Source organism: Crotalus tigris, unplaced genomic scaffold, assembly GCF_016545835.1.
Source record: "Crotalus tigris isolate CLP2741 ecotype Arizona unplaced genomic scaffold, ASM1654583v1 scf7180000023589.2044511, whole genome shotgun sequence".
NCBI lineage: Eukaryota > Metazoa > Chordata > Lepidosauria > Squamata > Viperidae > Crotalus > Crotalus tigris.
The window spans coordinates 51,302-65,266 of NW_024100062.1; the positions used below are offsets into that span (position 1 = coordinate 51,302).

Below are 13,965 nucleotides of genomic sequence, written 5' to 3' on the forward strand. Positions count from 1 at the left end.
AATGCAGCCTAGAACTGCATTGGCAATGTGTGGGCAAGGGGAGCAGGAAGTTTTGGAAACAGCCTATAGCACACAATAACCCTCATAAAATGATTGGTTTAATCTCGGCGTACTTGTGTTTAAATTCCCAAAGAGTTTAGAGTACAAGCAGTCCTTGATTTACAACCATTCATTTAGTGACCATTCAAAGTTACTGCACTGAAAAAAGTGACTTATGACTGTTTTTCACACCTATGACCATTGCACCATCCCCATGGCCATACGATCAAAAGTTAGAGATGCTTGGAAACTGGTTTGTATTTAGAGTGTCCTGGGGTCACGGGATCACCTTTTGCAACCTTCTGACAAGCCAAATCAGTGGGGTAGCCAGATTCACTTAACAACCATGTTACTAACTTAACAATTGCAACGATTCCCTTAACAACAGTGACAAGAGAAGTCGTAAAAAGGGCAAAGCCCTCTCAACAAATGCTTCACTTAGCAACATACATTCGGGGCTCAGTTGTGTTCGTTAAGCGCAAAGACTTTTTCACAACAAGCCCGTGAAGGATTTTACTGAAGGAAGCTTCGTGGCTAAGCGAGATAAGACGTGGTACCCTCAAAAGCCCGCGCGCACGCCCGCGCCCCGCCTTCTCCATGGCGCCCGTCCATTCGGGTCCCGGGGCGAGCGCGAGAGGGAGGCTCGCCGGCGCGTGCCGCTGCCTCCGGGGGCCGGGCTGGGGTGGGCGTGGCTCCCGCCGTGAAGCCGGACGGCGAGAAGAGGCGCAGGCAGAGGCTGGTGCTCGTCTTCGCGGGAGCGCGGGCCGGAGTTCAGCCCGCGCTCGTCTTCTCACGTGGCCCGGTAAGAGGCGGCTGCAGCGGTCGGTCAGCCGGCCGGCGACTCGTCCCTTCTCCTGACCTTCTCCGGTTTGCCCGTGGCTTCTGAGCGGGGAGGAAGGGCTCGGGCATTTCTTTCGACGAGGGAGGGTGGCCGGCTCTGGAGTCCTCGGCGTCGGGAGGGCTGCAGCGTTTGTGGCATCATCTCCGTGGAGGCTGGAGAAAGTCTGAGGAAGGGAGCTGCAGAGAGGCTGCCAGCCCGCGCTTCCCTCCGGCTGATCCACCTGCCGTCGGGGCTCTTGCTTTCTTGAACCTGGGGCGGCTTCGCCAAGGAGCAGATATTGCCCTCGTCTCCTTATTTCGGGGCGAAGGCGCAGCTCTTTCTTGCTTGAACTTTCCGAAGGGTGGGATGAAGAACTTCCTCTCGCCAAGTTCTCGCCCTGCCACAAAAAATTGGCTCCACAATTAGGGAATCCTCGTAAAAAGGAGGCATACCATTTGGGGGTCATGAACCTTTTGGGAGGTCCAGCACGGCAATCTGTATCTACTCGGGAGTAAGAAGTGAGAGCGAAAGGGATTACTTCGTAGATCGATGCGTGTGCCCTGTACCAAGCTTAATTACATAATTTTAATTACTTTTTCTTTTTTTAGTAGTGGATCTGCAGGGTGGCTATTGACTCTGGCCTTTAATCCCAAGAGGGTGAGAGAGGTGACATGGGTGTTCTTTATGGATTCCCAGAGCTGAATTAGAAAATTTGGTTTGGAATTCGGGTTTTTGAAGATTTCAATGATATCGTTTTGGGGAATAGTTTCTTCGAAGCAACAGTAAGGCAGTACAAGGAGCCCTGTTTCTGCACTGCAGTGTAATCAGTGTATTGCCAAAAGTGCACAATAATAAGAGTTGAAATAGAATAGACCTAAAAAAAGAGAAGATATTTAACTCCTTAACTTTAGATATGCTTACAGGAATACTGTTTTCTGGGAAAGAGAAGATTTAATTTAATTCTTAGGTTGTGTATTTACCGATCTGTGGTGGATAGTTAGAGAAAGATACAAGGAAATGTGGAAGATTTTTACATTTTCTGCTCTATTTGAAAGCATAACAAACATCATATTCTAATTGGGCATGTTAATTTGAAGATTGATTCACTACTTAGATACTTCTTTAGTACCTAGGTGCCACTTTGTTTAGACTTCCGTTAGACCCGTTAACCAAAAACTAGAATAGCTTAGTGTTTTTAGGTGAATATAAAAATGAAAGCAGAACATCTTTCCATTTTGTTTCCCTGACAATATTTAAGGTTCATTTTCCTGTTGTTAATGTAGTAATGAATTTATGCTGGTTTATTAATGCACACAAAATCAGCTTCAATAAATTTGACAAGCATGCCAAAAAAAGTAATAAGTAGAAAGAAGCTATTATGAAATTGTTGCTCTGGAATCGTGAAAAAAAAGATACTAATTCTTTTATAGGAATTAAATAAATAGAATCAAAGGATGCAAGGTTCAAATTTGACATTGAAAGATTAGCTTTTAAGATAATTCCAAATTTCCCAGCATGCATAATATTAAGAAATATTGGATAAATTTGTTTTTATTGTAAACTTATTGCATGTTACAGCACATTAAACTTTAAAGTGTGTTTACAGGACAATGTTTTTAGATGCATCTGATGTCAAACATTTCTAAACTGATGAAAATATTTATCTTTTTAATCATAGCAAAGGCATGAGCTTCATAAATCCTTGGTTCAGAGGAAATGTCACAGTACCATTTATCTGAAGAATAAAGGAAGTATGAAAGAAAAACCTATTGGACTCTGAATTCTTGGACCACAAACAAACTTACTTCAAAAATGGTTCAGTACAAAAATATTGCTGCTCATTTTTTGGAAGAATGGTATCTGCAGGAGCCATCATTTGGCTTTAAGAAACATCAACATATAAGGAAAAAACAGAGACTGATTCGGATAACAGGACTTTTTCTGGGTATTATGGCCATGAGCACACTTTCACTTTCAGTCAGTGCCTTTTTCCAGTTGGAACCTTATAGCACAAAGACAATCAGCAGTCCGGATAGTGAAAAGTCCAAGTCAGTGCATCAAAGAACTTTATTGGGCTATCAAGAACAGAATCAAAACAATACTCCAGATTCACCTATTCCTTTGAAATTAACAGATGAATTTAATAACCACACAGAACGTTCTCATGGGGACTACCCAACAGATCTTTTTTCTCTTGCGGAAAGACGACGGGGTGCTGTGATCCTTCATATCATTGGGATGATTTACATGTTTGTAGCCTTAGCTATTGTCTGTGATGAGTTCTTTGTTCCTTCACTGACAGTCATCACAGAAAAACTGGAAATTTCTGATGATGTTGCTGGGGCAACCTTTATGGCCGCTGGTGGCTCAGCCCCAGAACTCTTTACTTCTTTAATAGGAATCTTTGTATCTCACAGCAATGTTGGCATTGGAACAATAGTTGGATCTGCAGTATTCAACATCCTGTTTGTGATTGGGATGTGTGCTTTATTTTCTAAACAGATTTTGCACCTTACTTGGTGGCCACTCTTTCGGGATGTATCCTTTTACATCCTAGGCTTGATACTGCTAATCATCTTTTTTTTGGATAATTTCATTAGGTGGTGGGAAAGTTTAATATTGCTGAGTGCATATATATGCTATGTGACTTTCATGAAATTCAATGCGCAAGTAGAAGAATGGGTGAAAAGTAAACTTAGCAACAACAAAGTGGATAAAGTATCACCAGAACCTGATGTAAAGGTTAGTTATTACAAAGAAAAATGATTGTAGTATTAATGAAATCTTTCTGTATCCACACTTACATACCAAAAATATACCATTGGTATATTGTCCTGATTTTTCTATGCCAGGAGCAGATTATTTTTAGTTTAAAGTTTTTATCTAAACAATATTTCATCAGAGTTTTCCATCTGCAAATGTGAATATGTGGCTAACAATCACAGAGTGTTTTAATACTGCTATAAAAATGAGCAAAATGAATTTCAAAAATAAAGCATGTGTAACTATGAAATAATATATAAAGGCACAAGGAACATTCAGTTCAACTCGTATCAAAAACACATTGAAATAATAATGGGGCAGTTTCTAAAGGCAAGCAAAGTATCAGACAAGCCCATATAACATTATCTGAATGCAAACACTATTTGCTTCATCTTAGAAAATGAGGGTAGGATTTACGTTGAAGAAGAAAAGGCAGTATAATTAGCTATCCTGCTTCCAAATCAAAGCATAATGTGTTGTGGATGTATTATGCTGTTTGGTTTATGGATTATGCCAATCTGATAAGCAGACTTTACAGTTTAGTTTTGTTTTTGATCTCTTCTATGGCACAAAATGTACTATTCACAAATATTATATGGAGGAAAAAGTTTGCTACTTATGTGGCCTAGTATTTCCCGTATATGTCAGAAATACTTGTTAGAAGATTGTTGACAAATGTGAAGATTTCATGACAAAAAGACTTTTTGGCTGTTCTGGGAGTTTCACATCAGGGTTACTTATGTGTGTGACTCATGCTTCAGTTTCTTAACATCGGCCTCATTGAATTATTTGTTAGATAATTTTGGAAAAGCAACAGATTATTGTAGTAGAATGGATCTGCCCATTCCACAGTTTTGTATCTAAGCTTTTGTGTTCTATAGAAAGTCTGTATTCCTTTAAGGTTAAGATGACAACTTGCATTCGTTTCAAAGGGATTAGAAGTTATTTCTATTGTTATGGCTTAGTTTGATAGCAGGTATCTATTTGTGACAAAAGATAGACTTCCCATTAGAGATGATGTAATTTGACGTTTCTTCATGTTTAAGTAATTTCAAGATACAGTAGATACTTTTTAATCATGTTTAAGAGCAGTTAAGTATCTCAAACCCTAATTTATGGTTTAATTATTGTGTTTAAAGATAGCAAAGATAGGAAATACACATGCCACTAGGAAGAGGGCTTGCTTGGATGAATATTTCTTTAATCAGTTCTTACCCTGCTACCCTGGTTAAGGAACTAAATTTGGAATTTTCTACAATGTGGGAAATTCTGATATAGGGAAATTATAATGAATACAGAATGAAGAACTGAGCATTATTCTGGATGAAGAGGATTTGCTATACTAGAACATATAACTTAATTCCACTAAGTAAATCAGGGTTTCAGTGTGGTTACTATAGCAAACACAAAGATAAACCTTGTACAATGACAATTTTTCAGCTTTATCAAGTACAGAATATTACGGTTTTGAGCACCAGGATAATGCAAAATACAGTTTTCACTGAAGTTACATTTACACCATGAGCCTAATCTATGACAGGACTTGGGGCCGATTACATATTTTATTCTTTGTTAGATTTATGTTCTGCTTTCCATTCTGGAGTTTATGAGTCAAACTGGCTACTGATGTGGAGATTTGGTGTATGTGTGAGAATGTCATTCACTACATTTTAGTCCTGCTGAATAGTGTAAGGACTTTTTTTTAGGCTTGAATGTGATTGAATTCACCATAATGTATATCATAATGCCTCACTAGCTTCCTCTAATGGTTTATAAAATCATTGTTTATCATTTATTTTGACTAGTCAGGTAATATTTTGTTTTGAAAAAGCTTTGCAATGGAAACTTTAAATTCATTTCTAAATTTATACAAGTGGTATTGTATTGATTGTTCACAATACAACAACAAACATTATGAAGAAACAATATCAGTTCAAACAGCATTGATGAAGAATGAATGGTAGTAAAATATTCACAAAATACCACTTAAAATATACATTATCCATATCTGCCATAGCATAAAGTTATAAAAGTGCATCCCATGTACATTACAGTAATCTATTCAGGAGGTAAGGAGTAAACAAATCACAAAATTCAGGTCAGGTCCATTCTGGATGGGGTGAAGTTAATAACTCATACAGCTAAAAGAAAAGTATCCCTCATCCCTATGTCCAGCCAAGTATTCATGACAATATTAAATCAAGTAGTACCCTAAAGTTACAAACTTCTTTCAGTGGAAATGCAATCTTGCCAGTGGAGGAAAAATGCTCCTTGTACTAGAGTTATCACCAACAACCAAATCCACTGATTTATCTAGATCCAGGTTAATGGTTCATCAATAGCACAGTCTGGTCCAAGGAGGAGCTGATTACAGAGACTAAAACACCTTGTGAAAATAGAAAAAAATAGAAAGTTGTCTAAATCCAGTTTTATACCTCCTGACAATCATACCCTGAGGTTTCATATAAATATTGAAGAACATAGGAGACAGAACAGAACCCTGCAGTTCCCTAGCAATTCTAATCCTGATACTGGATCTAGAACAGTGGCCCCCAACCTTTTGCGCACTAGGGACCAGTTCTATGGAGAGAGGTTTTTCTGCGGACTGGAGGGGGTGTGGTTTTGTGTGTTGCCTGCATCCCGCGGATGGGACTTGTTTGCATGGCCCGGTTTCTGGAAGGCCGTAAAGTGCTGGTCCAAGGACTGGAGGTTGGCTGCCATCAAAGTAGGAGCAGCACCATGATAGTCTCTGCTATCCAACTTCCAAGTGTTCCAGAAGGGCTTAGTGATCAGTAATATGAAAGGCTGCTGAGAGATCCAGGAGTTACTGGCACAGAGACATTGTTTCCCTGTTACAGTCTTCCAGCAAATCATTTATCAGATCAATCAAAGTTGTCTTTTTTTCTTGCCCTTACCTGAAACCAGAGTAAAACAGCTTCAGATAACTAAGTGTTTGGAATTGGCCCGCCACCTGGCTTACAGTTGTTAAAAAGGGAGGAACTAAAAATGTTTCAATTGAGAGTGTTCCAGTATATATAGGTTTACTCAGAAATAAGTTGTATGAGATTTAGTGGAATTATTTCCAGATATAAATGTTTAGTGCCTTAGGGTCTGGAAAATATTTTGGAAATATGGCCTTAATTTTAATACAGGTGGAATTTGTAAAGCTTGTAACATGATATTTCTGTCTTCTTAAGCAAACATTACATTAGTACATGGACACCGGCTTCTAAAGCAATTATTGAAGTGGTAGTCTTTGCTGGGCAGATAATGTGCCTTCCAAAAACATCTGTTACAGACTGCAGATTTTATCCTGTATTTCAAGGACATTATAGTAGTCAAGGACAACTGTAAAGCAATATTGTGATCAAGAATCAAGAGGAATTGATTTTGATTGCTAAGTGTTTCTGTACCTTTCTATAGAGTATTTAATTTCTAAAAAGCAGTGGCAGCAGCCCATCATAAAAATGAAAATATATTTATCTGGCAGTACTTTTAGGTATTTAGAGTATGCAGAACTGACTAGTCAGTTCTTTATTTTGGGTCTACAGGTACCCAAAATGCCCTTTAGTGTTGTACATCTGGTAAGGTGTTAGCCAAAGAAAATTGCTGACCCTGGTATTTATCTTTTAAGACTGTACAGTAACCTGAGAGAAGTTCAAGAGACTTCTAAGATACCTAATTAAAGAACCAAAAGGCTAAAGGGTAATCCTAGCAACCAATCTGCAGTCTTAACAAAATGTACACAGTCCCAATTAAAAAAGAAAGAAAGAAATAAGCTGAAGATATTCTGTACAAAACTGTTGGTACAATAGACAGTCTAAGAAAAGGTCTAAAATCAAAAGCTGAGGACGAATTTAAACGTGTATGCTGGATAGGTTTATGTTTAATTTTACCATTTGGGTGAAATCTAGGCCTGCATGAAATCATAACACTTCAAACCTATGTATTACCTAGAATTAAACCATTTAGAGTTTATTTTTAAAAACCCTAATAAATTTGCATGCGATTGAAGCTTAAATTAATCATGTATTTTTTTCAACATATTGTGCTCTAAAATGTTTTGTGTTAATCAGTTTTTAAATCATAGAAAAAGCTAGTGTCTTATGGTAAATGTAAGAAAGTAAGAAAAAAATGTAATTCTTGTCTATCACAGCTGTGGAAAAATTGCCTTCATTTTGTTTACAAAGCTTTGGTAAATAGAGGATATTAGCATATTGTATAAACTGACCAGAGATGTAGTAAGCTGGAGAGTTACAGGTTAAATTCCCAAGTGGCAGGAAAGGAAGCAATTTTAATACACATTGTAAGGAAACTCTGCAAGTGGTAGAATCAGGAAGTTTGTAATATGGCTTTTGTCAAAAGATGCTTAGCTTACTAACCTGTCTTCAGTACAAGTCTTGATAAAAACGCATAATGGGAGAGTAGACAGTTACAAAAGGATAATGGTTTTTGCAGGTGGCACAGGTTATTTGCAAAACTGCTTCTCATTCAGTATAAGCAAACTATAAAAATACATGGAGAAAATTGGAAAATTATGTTTCATTGGGGTCTTAAATAAAAATAAAAATACCACAAGGGAAACAGATGGTAAAAAGTCTATCCATATCACTTTTTCTTTGTTCTTCATAAAGATACTTCTTTGCCAACAATCATCAAGAAATAACACAATGTTAGGATCTCCTTTGGATTTAGTGTTAGCATTTCTTATACTGCTCTTTCTCTTTAAATTAAGTTTAAATTCTCTTTACGTTTTTCTTACATTAAGGAACTTTTAATGTAAGTCATTCCCAATAATGGTTTAAATATTTCTCTTCATAGAAGTTTTGTTTCAAAATTGACTGTTTCCACAAAAAACGAGAAAACTGTGATAGCTTCAACAGTGTATGTATGTATGTATGTGTGTGTGTGTATATATATATATATATAATTATTTATTATACATTATAATGTATATATAAAGGGGAAAATATATAAAGTAAATTATTTATTATACATTATATATGTATATATAAAGGGGAAAATATATAAAGTAACTGAGAAAGTTTTTAAAATAAAGGAAATCTAAAACAGAAACAGTTTATTGTATTAGGATATGCGATCCTCTTTCGGCTAGCAACTCTTAATTTTTCAACAGAAACATCAAATTTGCTAGAGATAATGAAACATTTAAATTTTAATACTGACTATTTTTATAATAAGAAGAGTTGATATCAACTTTTATGCGAGCAGACTTTTACTTGCATAACAAGACTTGCCCTTGCTCTCCTCCCCCCCCTTCACATAATCCTCTCAAGTAGATTTGGTGTGGGGGAATTCGTTCTGCTGGCAGATGCATTTCCATCAGCAGGTAGAGATTATTGAATACAATTAGTAGTGCTTCATTTTGGTATCTGATGAAATGAAGTATTCTTATTCGTTGTTCACTGGGGGAAAAATATTCAAAATGTACGTTGGTGAGTGGCTTTATTAGGATCAACCAAATTATATAAAAGCGTATGCACGCTGTCAAGTGTTCTAGAATTCTTCAACAGGCAAAATATTACCTTTCTCCTCCCACAGGAATATAATAATGTACACATTACCCTTAGAGAACATTGGGACTTATTCTCAATTATTCACATAAAGAAGTGAACTGTAGATTAAACAGATCAGTTTACACCAGTGGTTCTCAACCTGTGGGTCGGGACCCCATTTGGGGTCGAACGACCATTTCACGGGGGTCGGCAAACAACGCAGTCCACCATTTTTCCCCCCTTTTCCTTAGCTGTGCTACTCCCTTTTATTCTATTGGCTTTTGAAAGCCAATAGAATAGACTCTCTTGAATAGAGTCTAATTCTATTGGCTTTCAAAAGCCAATAGGAATTGTCCAGGCTGTCTCTGCCCTGCTGAGCCCGCCAAAAGTCCCATTCTGCAAATGGTGCTGCACCAGTTGAGTAGTCCTTGACTTACGACTGGTTGAGTAGTCCTCAAATTACGACCGGTTGGGGGTCGCGGCATTAAAAAGGTTGAGAACCACTGGTTTACACCATTATGCATGCCTACTCCTATGTATTATGTTCAGTGGAACTGACCTTTCAGGAAAATAATCATAACTCATCATTCTGGTGCTTTTGTAACCTGTGACATATTAGATAAATCATAAGTGAGACTTGTCGATATCTATTGCAAGCTAGTTTAAAACCCCAAGGAGAATTACTGAAAATTATCGCTACTTTTGATTATCTTTGATCCTAGAATGGGGCCAAGGTTTGGGGCCTTTTGTAGAGATATTCAAATGATGGCAAATTTAGAAATTTCTCATTTTCCACAAATTATTTGTCAATATTTAAATACAATATTCTGATTTCAGTTGATAAATTATACATAGCTGTGACTTTAAGCTATCTAAAGGGATATTAATAGCTCTATAGATGGTTACCCCTTTAGAAAAGAATAGTGGAAGAGAGAGGGAAATTCTCAAATAGATTTTTTTTACTAAACAAATATTTTTACAAATATTGAGAATTTTCTCTGGCAATATGCAATTAAGAAAGAAAGCCAGATACATCCAAACAGTTTTTACATAGTTCAGAATGTACTGTAAATATATTTCTGGAAAAAGTTGAAACTACAGTAATGGATATAATAAAAGTGATCACAAATTATACTCAGAAAATAATATTGCAGTAATGTTTATTGCATTGAAATGAATAAAAATAAAAGGTATTATGAATAAATATACATATAAACAAACAAACAAACAAATAAATAAATTTTCACTTTTTAAAGCTTATGGCTTATATTTTGGTATCCCTAAATCAATTATGAATTTTTCTAAAATTTGTACATTTGCTTTAGCTTTTCAGGTTTCTTTAATCAAGAGCTTGTAGAGGTGGTACTGAAAACTTAAGACTTCAGTGATTTTTGTAAAAACACTGATTTTAGTAAAGTTCGATATACTTCAACGAAGCATTTCTTACACTAACTAAAAATGCCCTTGGGATTATTTAGCATATAATAGTTATTGTTAGAAGATCCTGAATATATAATCTGGTGTATAAGCTTAAAGCTAGGGATTTCCCTAAAAATAATATTAATAAGGAAGAACTAGAGACAATTTGTTCCTGATATTTTATGGTTTGACTGAATCAAAGAATGACCTTGCAGATCAATTTCATAGTTCTTGAGCTTACATCAAAAGAATTAAGAGCATGGAAATAGAAATGTATGGACTATTAAATGTATCTTATTTCTTCATATTATAAAGCCAATTATTTTCTCTCATTAAGCAAAACCACTCACAGCCTTATTTTTTAAATCTTAACTATTTAAATTTATTTATACATAGTTGTGTTAAATTTAATTTTAAATTTTATGCAACTGTTAGGAAATAACTTGAGGGAATAAACTATTGATACTGTGCCAACCTGTAAAAAGTGATAAACTTTGTGGAAACTTTGAACTTTGCTTTTTTATATGCACTTTCGCTTCCACTGTAATCTCTATAGGTGAACTCAGTGTAGTCTCAGGTTTATCATGTCCAAGCATACTAGTAATTTTTGAACATAATACTTAAACATTAAGAAAGCATTATGTTGATGCATATAATTCCAGAATATGACTATGTATAGGCTATTTATATTAAGATAAAAAAAATTGCAATATTTTTTTTTTTGCATTCCAAATTGTGGAAGAAAAAGGAATATGAAAAGAAAGCAAACTTGCCTGACTTTTTAATTTTTGCTGGAAAGCCATTTCTATGTAGTGTAAGAAATTGCCAGTTTTTGAGTATTTCACGTACATGTGAAATAAATATTTTACCTTCATTTAATCTAATTGTACAGTCAGAAAAGCATACTCTATAGAGCTCACTAAAAAAATGGCTTAAAAGCTATGGTTTTAAAGATTAATGAAGGCAAGTGAATCAATAGAATATAGATTCTCAGCATCTTAATACTGCTTTGTTTTTGTATTTGGATTACATGGCATTTCCTGGTAAGGCATTAGTTGCAGAAGAGCAGAAGCACAGAGCAAGGGTATCAAACACACTTTGTGCATTTTCTTCAGATCTCGTTGCAAAAGTAGCTGCTTCCATGTTGGATAGAAGAGGCTTCCCCCCCCCCAGGCATTCTTTCATTTACTCTATATTACTGCAAGATAAAATAAGGAACAGTTTCAACAAAATTAAAAAAAAAAAGATCTTAACGTATGTTTACAAGGACAAACTTTGTACAGTGACAAGTGAATTTTACCACTGGCGAGAACACTTGTCAAATTGTAAGACACCAATTAAATAACATTAAATGATATTATTTAATATTAAATAATTAAATAATATGGCAGGAAATAACAGTACTTTTAGGTATCATGGATTATCTTTAACAATTTATTTTTAAAATATATTGGAAAAAAATTGAAATCTCCATTTCAAGTTCCTAACAAATATGAATATATATATATTTGAGGAATATAAAGTTAATTGATTTATTTTGTCAGTCTTAATATTCTGTATATCCGTTATGGAAAAGTGAATTTTAGTATTGAAAGAGTTACCTGTGAACTGAGGAGAGTGGATGCTTTATGTCCATTGAGAACAGGTGCTATTGAAGGAGAAAGAACAAATGGCAGACATCTCCATGGTGGAGAAATATTTATTTGGTTAAATTAACCATTTACTGTAATATCTAAATTTGACTTTTTTTTCTTTTCTTCATTGTTATTTCATCTTTTCCCAGCTGACCCATCAATATTTATGGATTTTTTCCCCTCCACCTCTTCCTCCATCAATTTTTTGTGAGTTTCAATGATTGTGGTTAGTATATGTTAGAATAATTGGTATATAGTCACTGAATGCTTTAAGTGCAATAGTTTAACAGAATAACAGGGTTGGACAGGATCTTGGAGGTCTTCTGGTCCAACCCACTATAGGTCCAACCCTATACCATTTAAGACAAATGTTTGTTCAATCTCTTCTTTAAAATCTCCAGTGTTGGAGCACCTACAATTTCCGAAAGCAATTCATCCTAAAAAATGAAAAATTCAGTATACTACAGAAGCTTTTTGTGTAAAACTTACAAACATCTGTGGGAGCAACTTACAAACATCTGTGAGATAAAGTATAAACTTCACATAATTCTGGCTATCACAGTTTTTTTGGGGGAAAACCTCTGCATCTATCCTTTAGTGGATGTGGATAATTAGTCATTTGGTTAATATTTGGTTACTTATTTTTTTCTAGGCCTTGCCTTGTTGGATTGTGGCCTCTGGCAGATGCATACTATATATGAGAGTATCAGATACAACATTTATTGTGGAGAAGAATATCTAGAATTGGTTTCAGCTGGACTTGTCAACTGTGGATTAACAAAGCAGAGAAATGGGGCATTGAACAACTTTTTTTGTCTAAGTTTAGGGGTTGGATTGGGAGAGGTCTGCTTTTTTGTGGGGATTGTCCTAAATTCAGAGTTGACTTCCTTTCAGGTGACTATTGCATAAGGATTAATATCAGATGTTAAAAGCAACACAGCCAAACCAAAGAAATGTGTTGGATATAATCAATATTACTTGATGGAATGAAATGGCAGAAAACCAATACAACATTTTGGCATCAGTTTGTCTCACACAACCATGTGTTTTTTGTTTTGTTTTGTTTTTTGTGGATTTTATAGTTCTCTACAAGAGGGTATCAGTTACCCATTTTTTGAGGATGTAGGAAATCCAGAATTGGTGCAACAAAATGGTACAAAAGTGGATAGCCAATCTTGGCAAACATTTTCAACAAACACTTGTGTTGGAATTTCTGCATAGATCATGGTTCCTACTTCATTTTTTTAAATTTCTCTGGAAAGAAATTAAACCATCAGAGGCTTAAGTAGCACTTCAGCTTGTGGTCTTTTGATAAATGTCTCGCTTTTTCTTTTGTCTGTAATCCCTGTAATGTGTTACATTCATTTTATATGAAACTTTTTTTATTTTTTTGCTTAATATATGCCAAAACTTTCATAATTTTATCTTTTTTGTTTAATACATTTGGCTTTTCTACTCTTAAATTTTATTTTAGAATCAGACTTATTAATTATAGGAATATATAATTAATATATTGTCTTTTACCAGATTTATCATCTGACTAAAGAGTGAAGAGCTTCTTATTAGGTTGATTACTAAAGAAATGTTAAAGGGAGTGAATAATATTGTTTATAGAAAAAATATGAATTATTTAATTTTTCTTTCTGTTTCTTATTTTTATAATAATTAAAAGTTCAATTTTAACAATAAGTGTAATTTTATTCAATAACAGTATATTGATGTTTTAAGCATCTGATACCTTAAATAGTCTCTATAGCTCATCATTAAGCGAAAA

At 35.2% G+C, this 13,965-nt stretch overlaps 1 protein-coding gene across 3 annotated transcripts in view; it reads left to right on the plus strand.

The window, feature by feature from the left end:
* Nucleotides 1–628: 628 nt before the first annotated feature.
* Nucleotides 629–13,965, plus strand: part of SLC24A2 (solute carrier family 24 member 2) — a 60,150-nt gene continuing 46,813 nt past the window's right edge. For 2 of the 3 annotated variants that reach the window (XM_039319429.1, XM_039319431.1), the window contains exons 1-2: nucleotides 629–1,377; nucleotides 2,538–3,601. In XM_039319429.1, the coding sequence (XP_039175363.1) occupies nucleotides 2,672–3,601 (930 nt within the window). In that variant the 5' untranslated portion in view covers nucleotides 629–1,377; nucleotides 2,538–2,671. The remainder of the gene's footprint in view (nucleotides 1,378–2,537; nucleotides 3,602–13,965) is intronic. The other variant, XM_039319430.1, reaches the window with a different exon arrangement.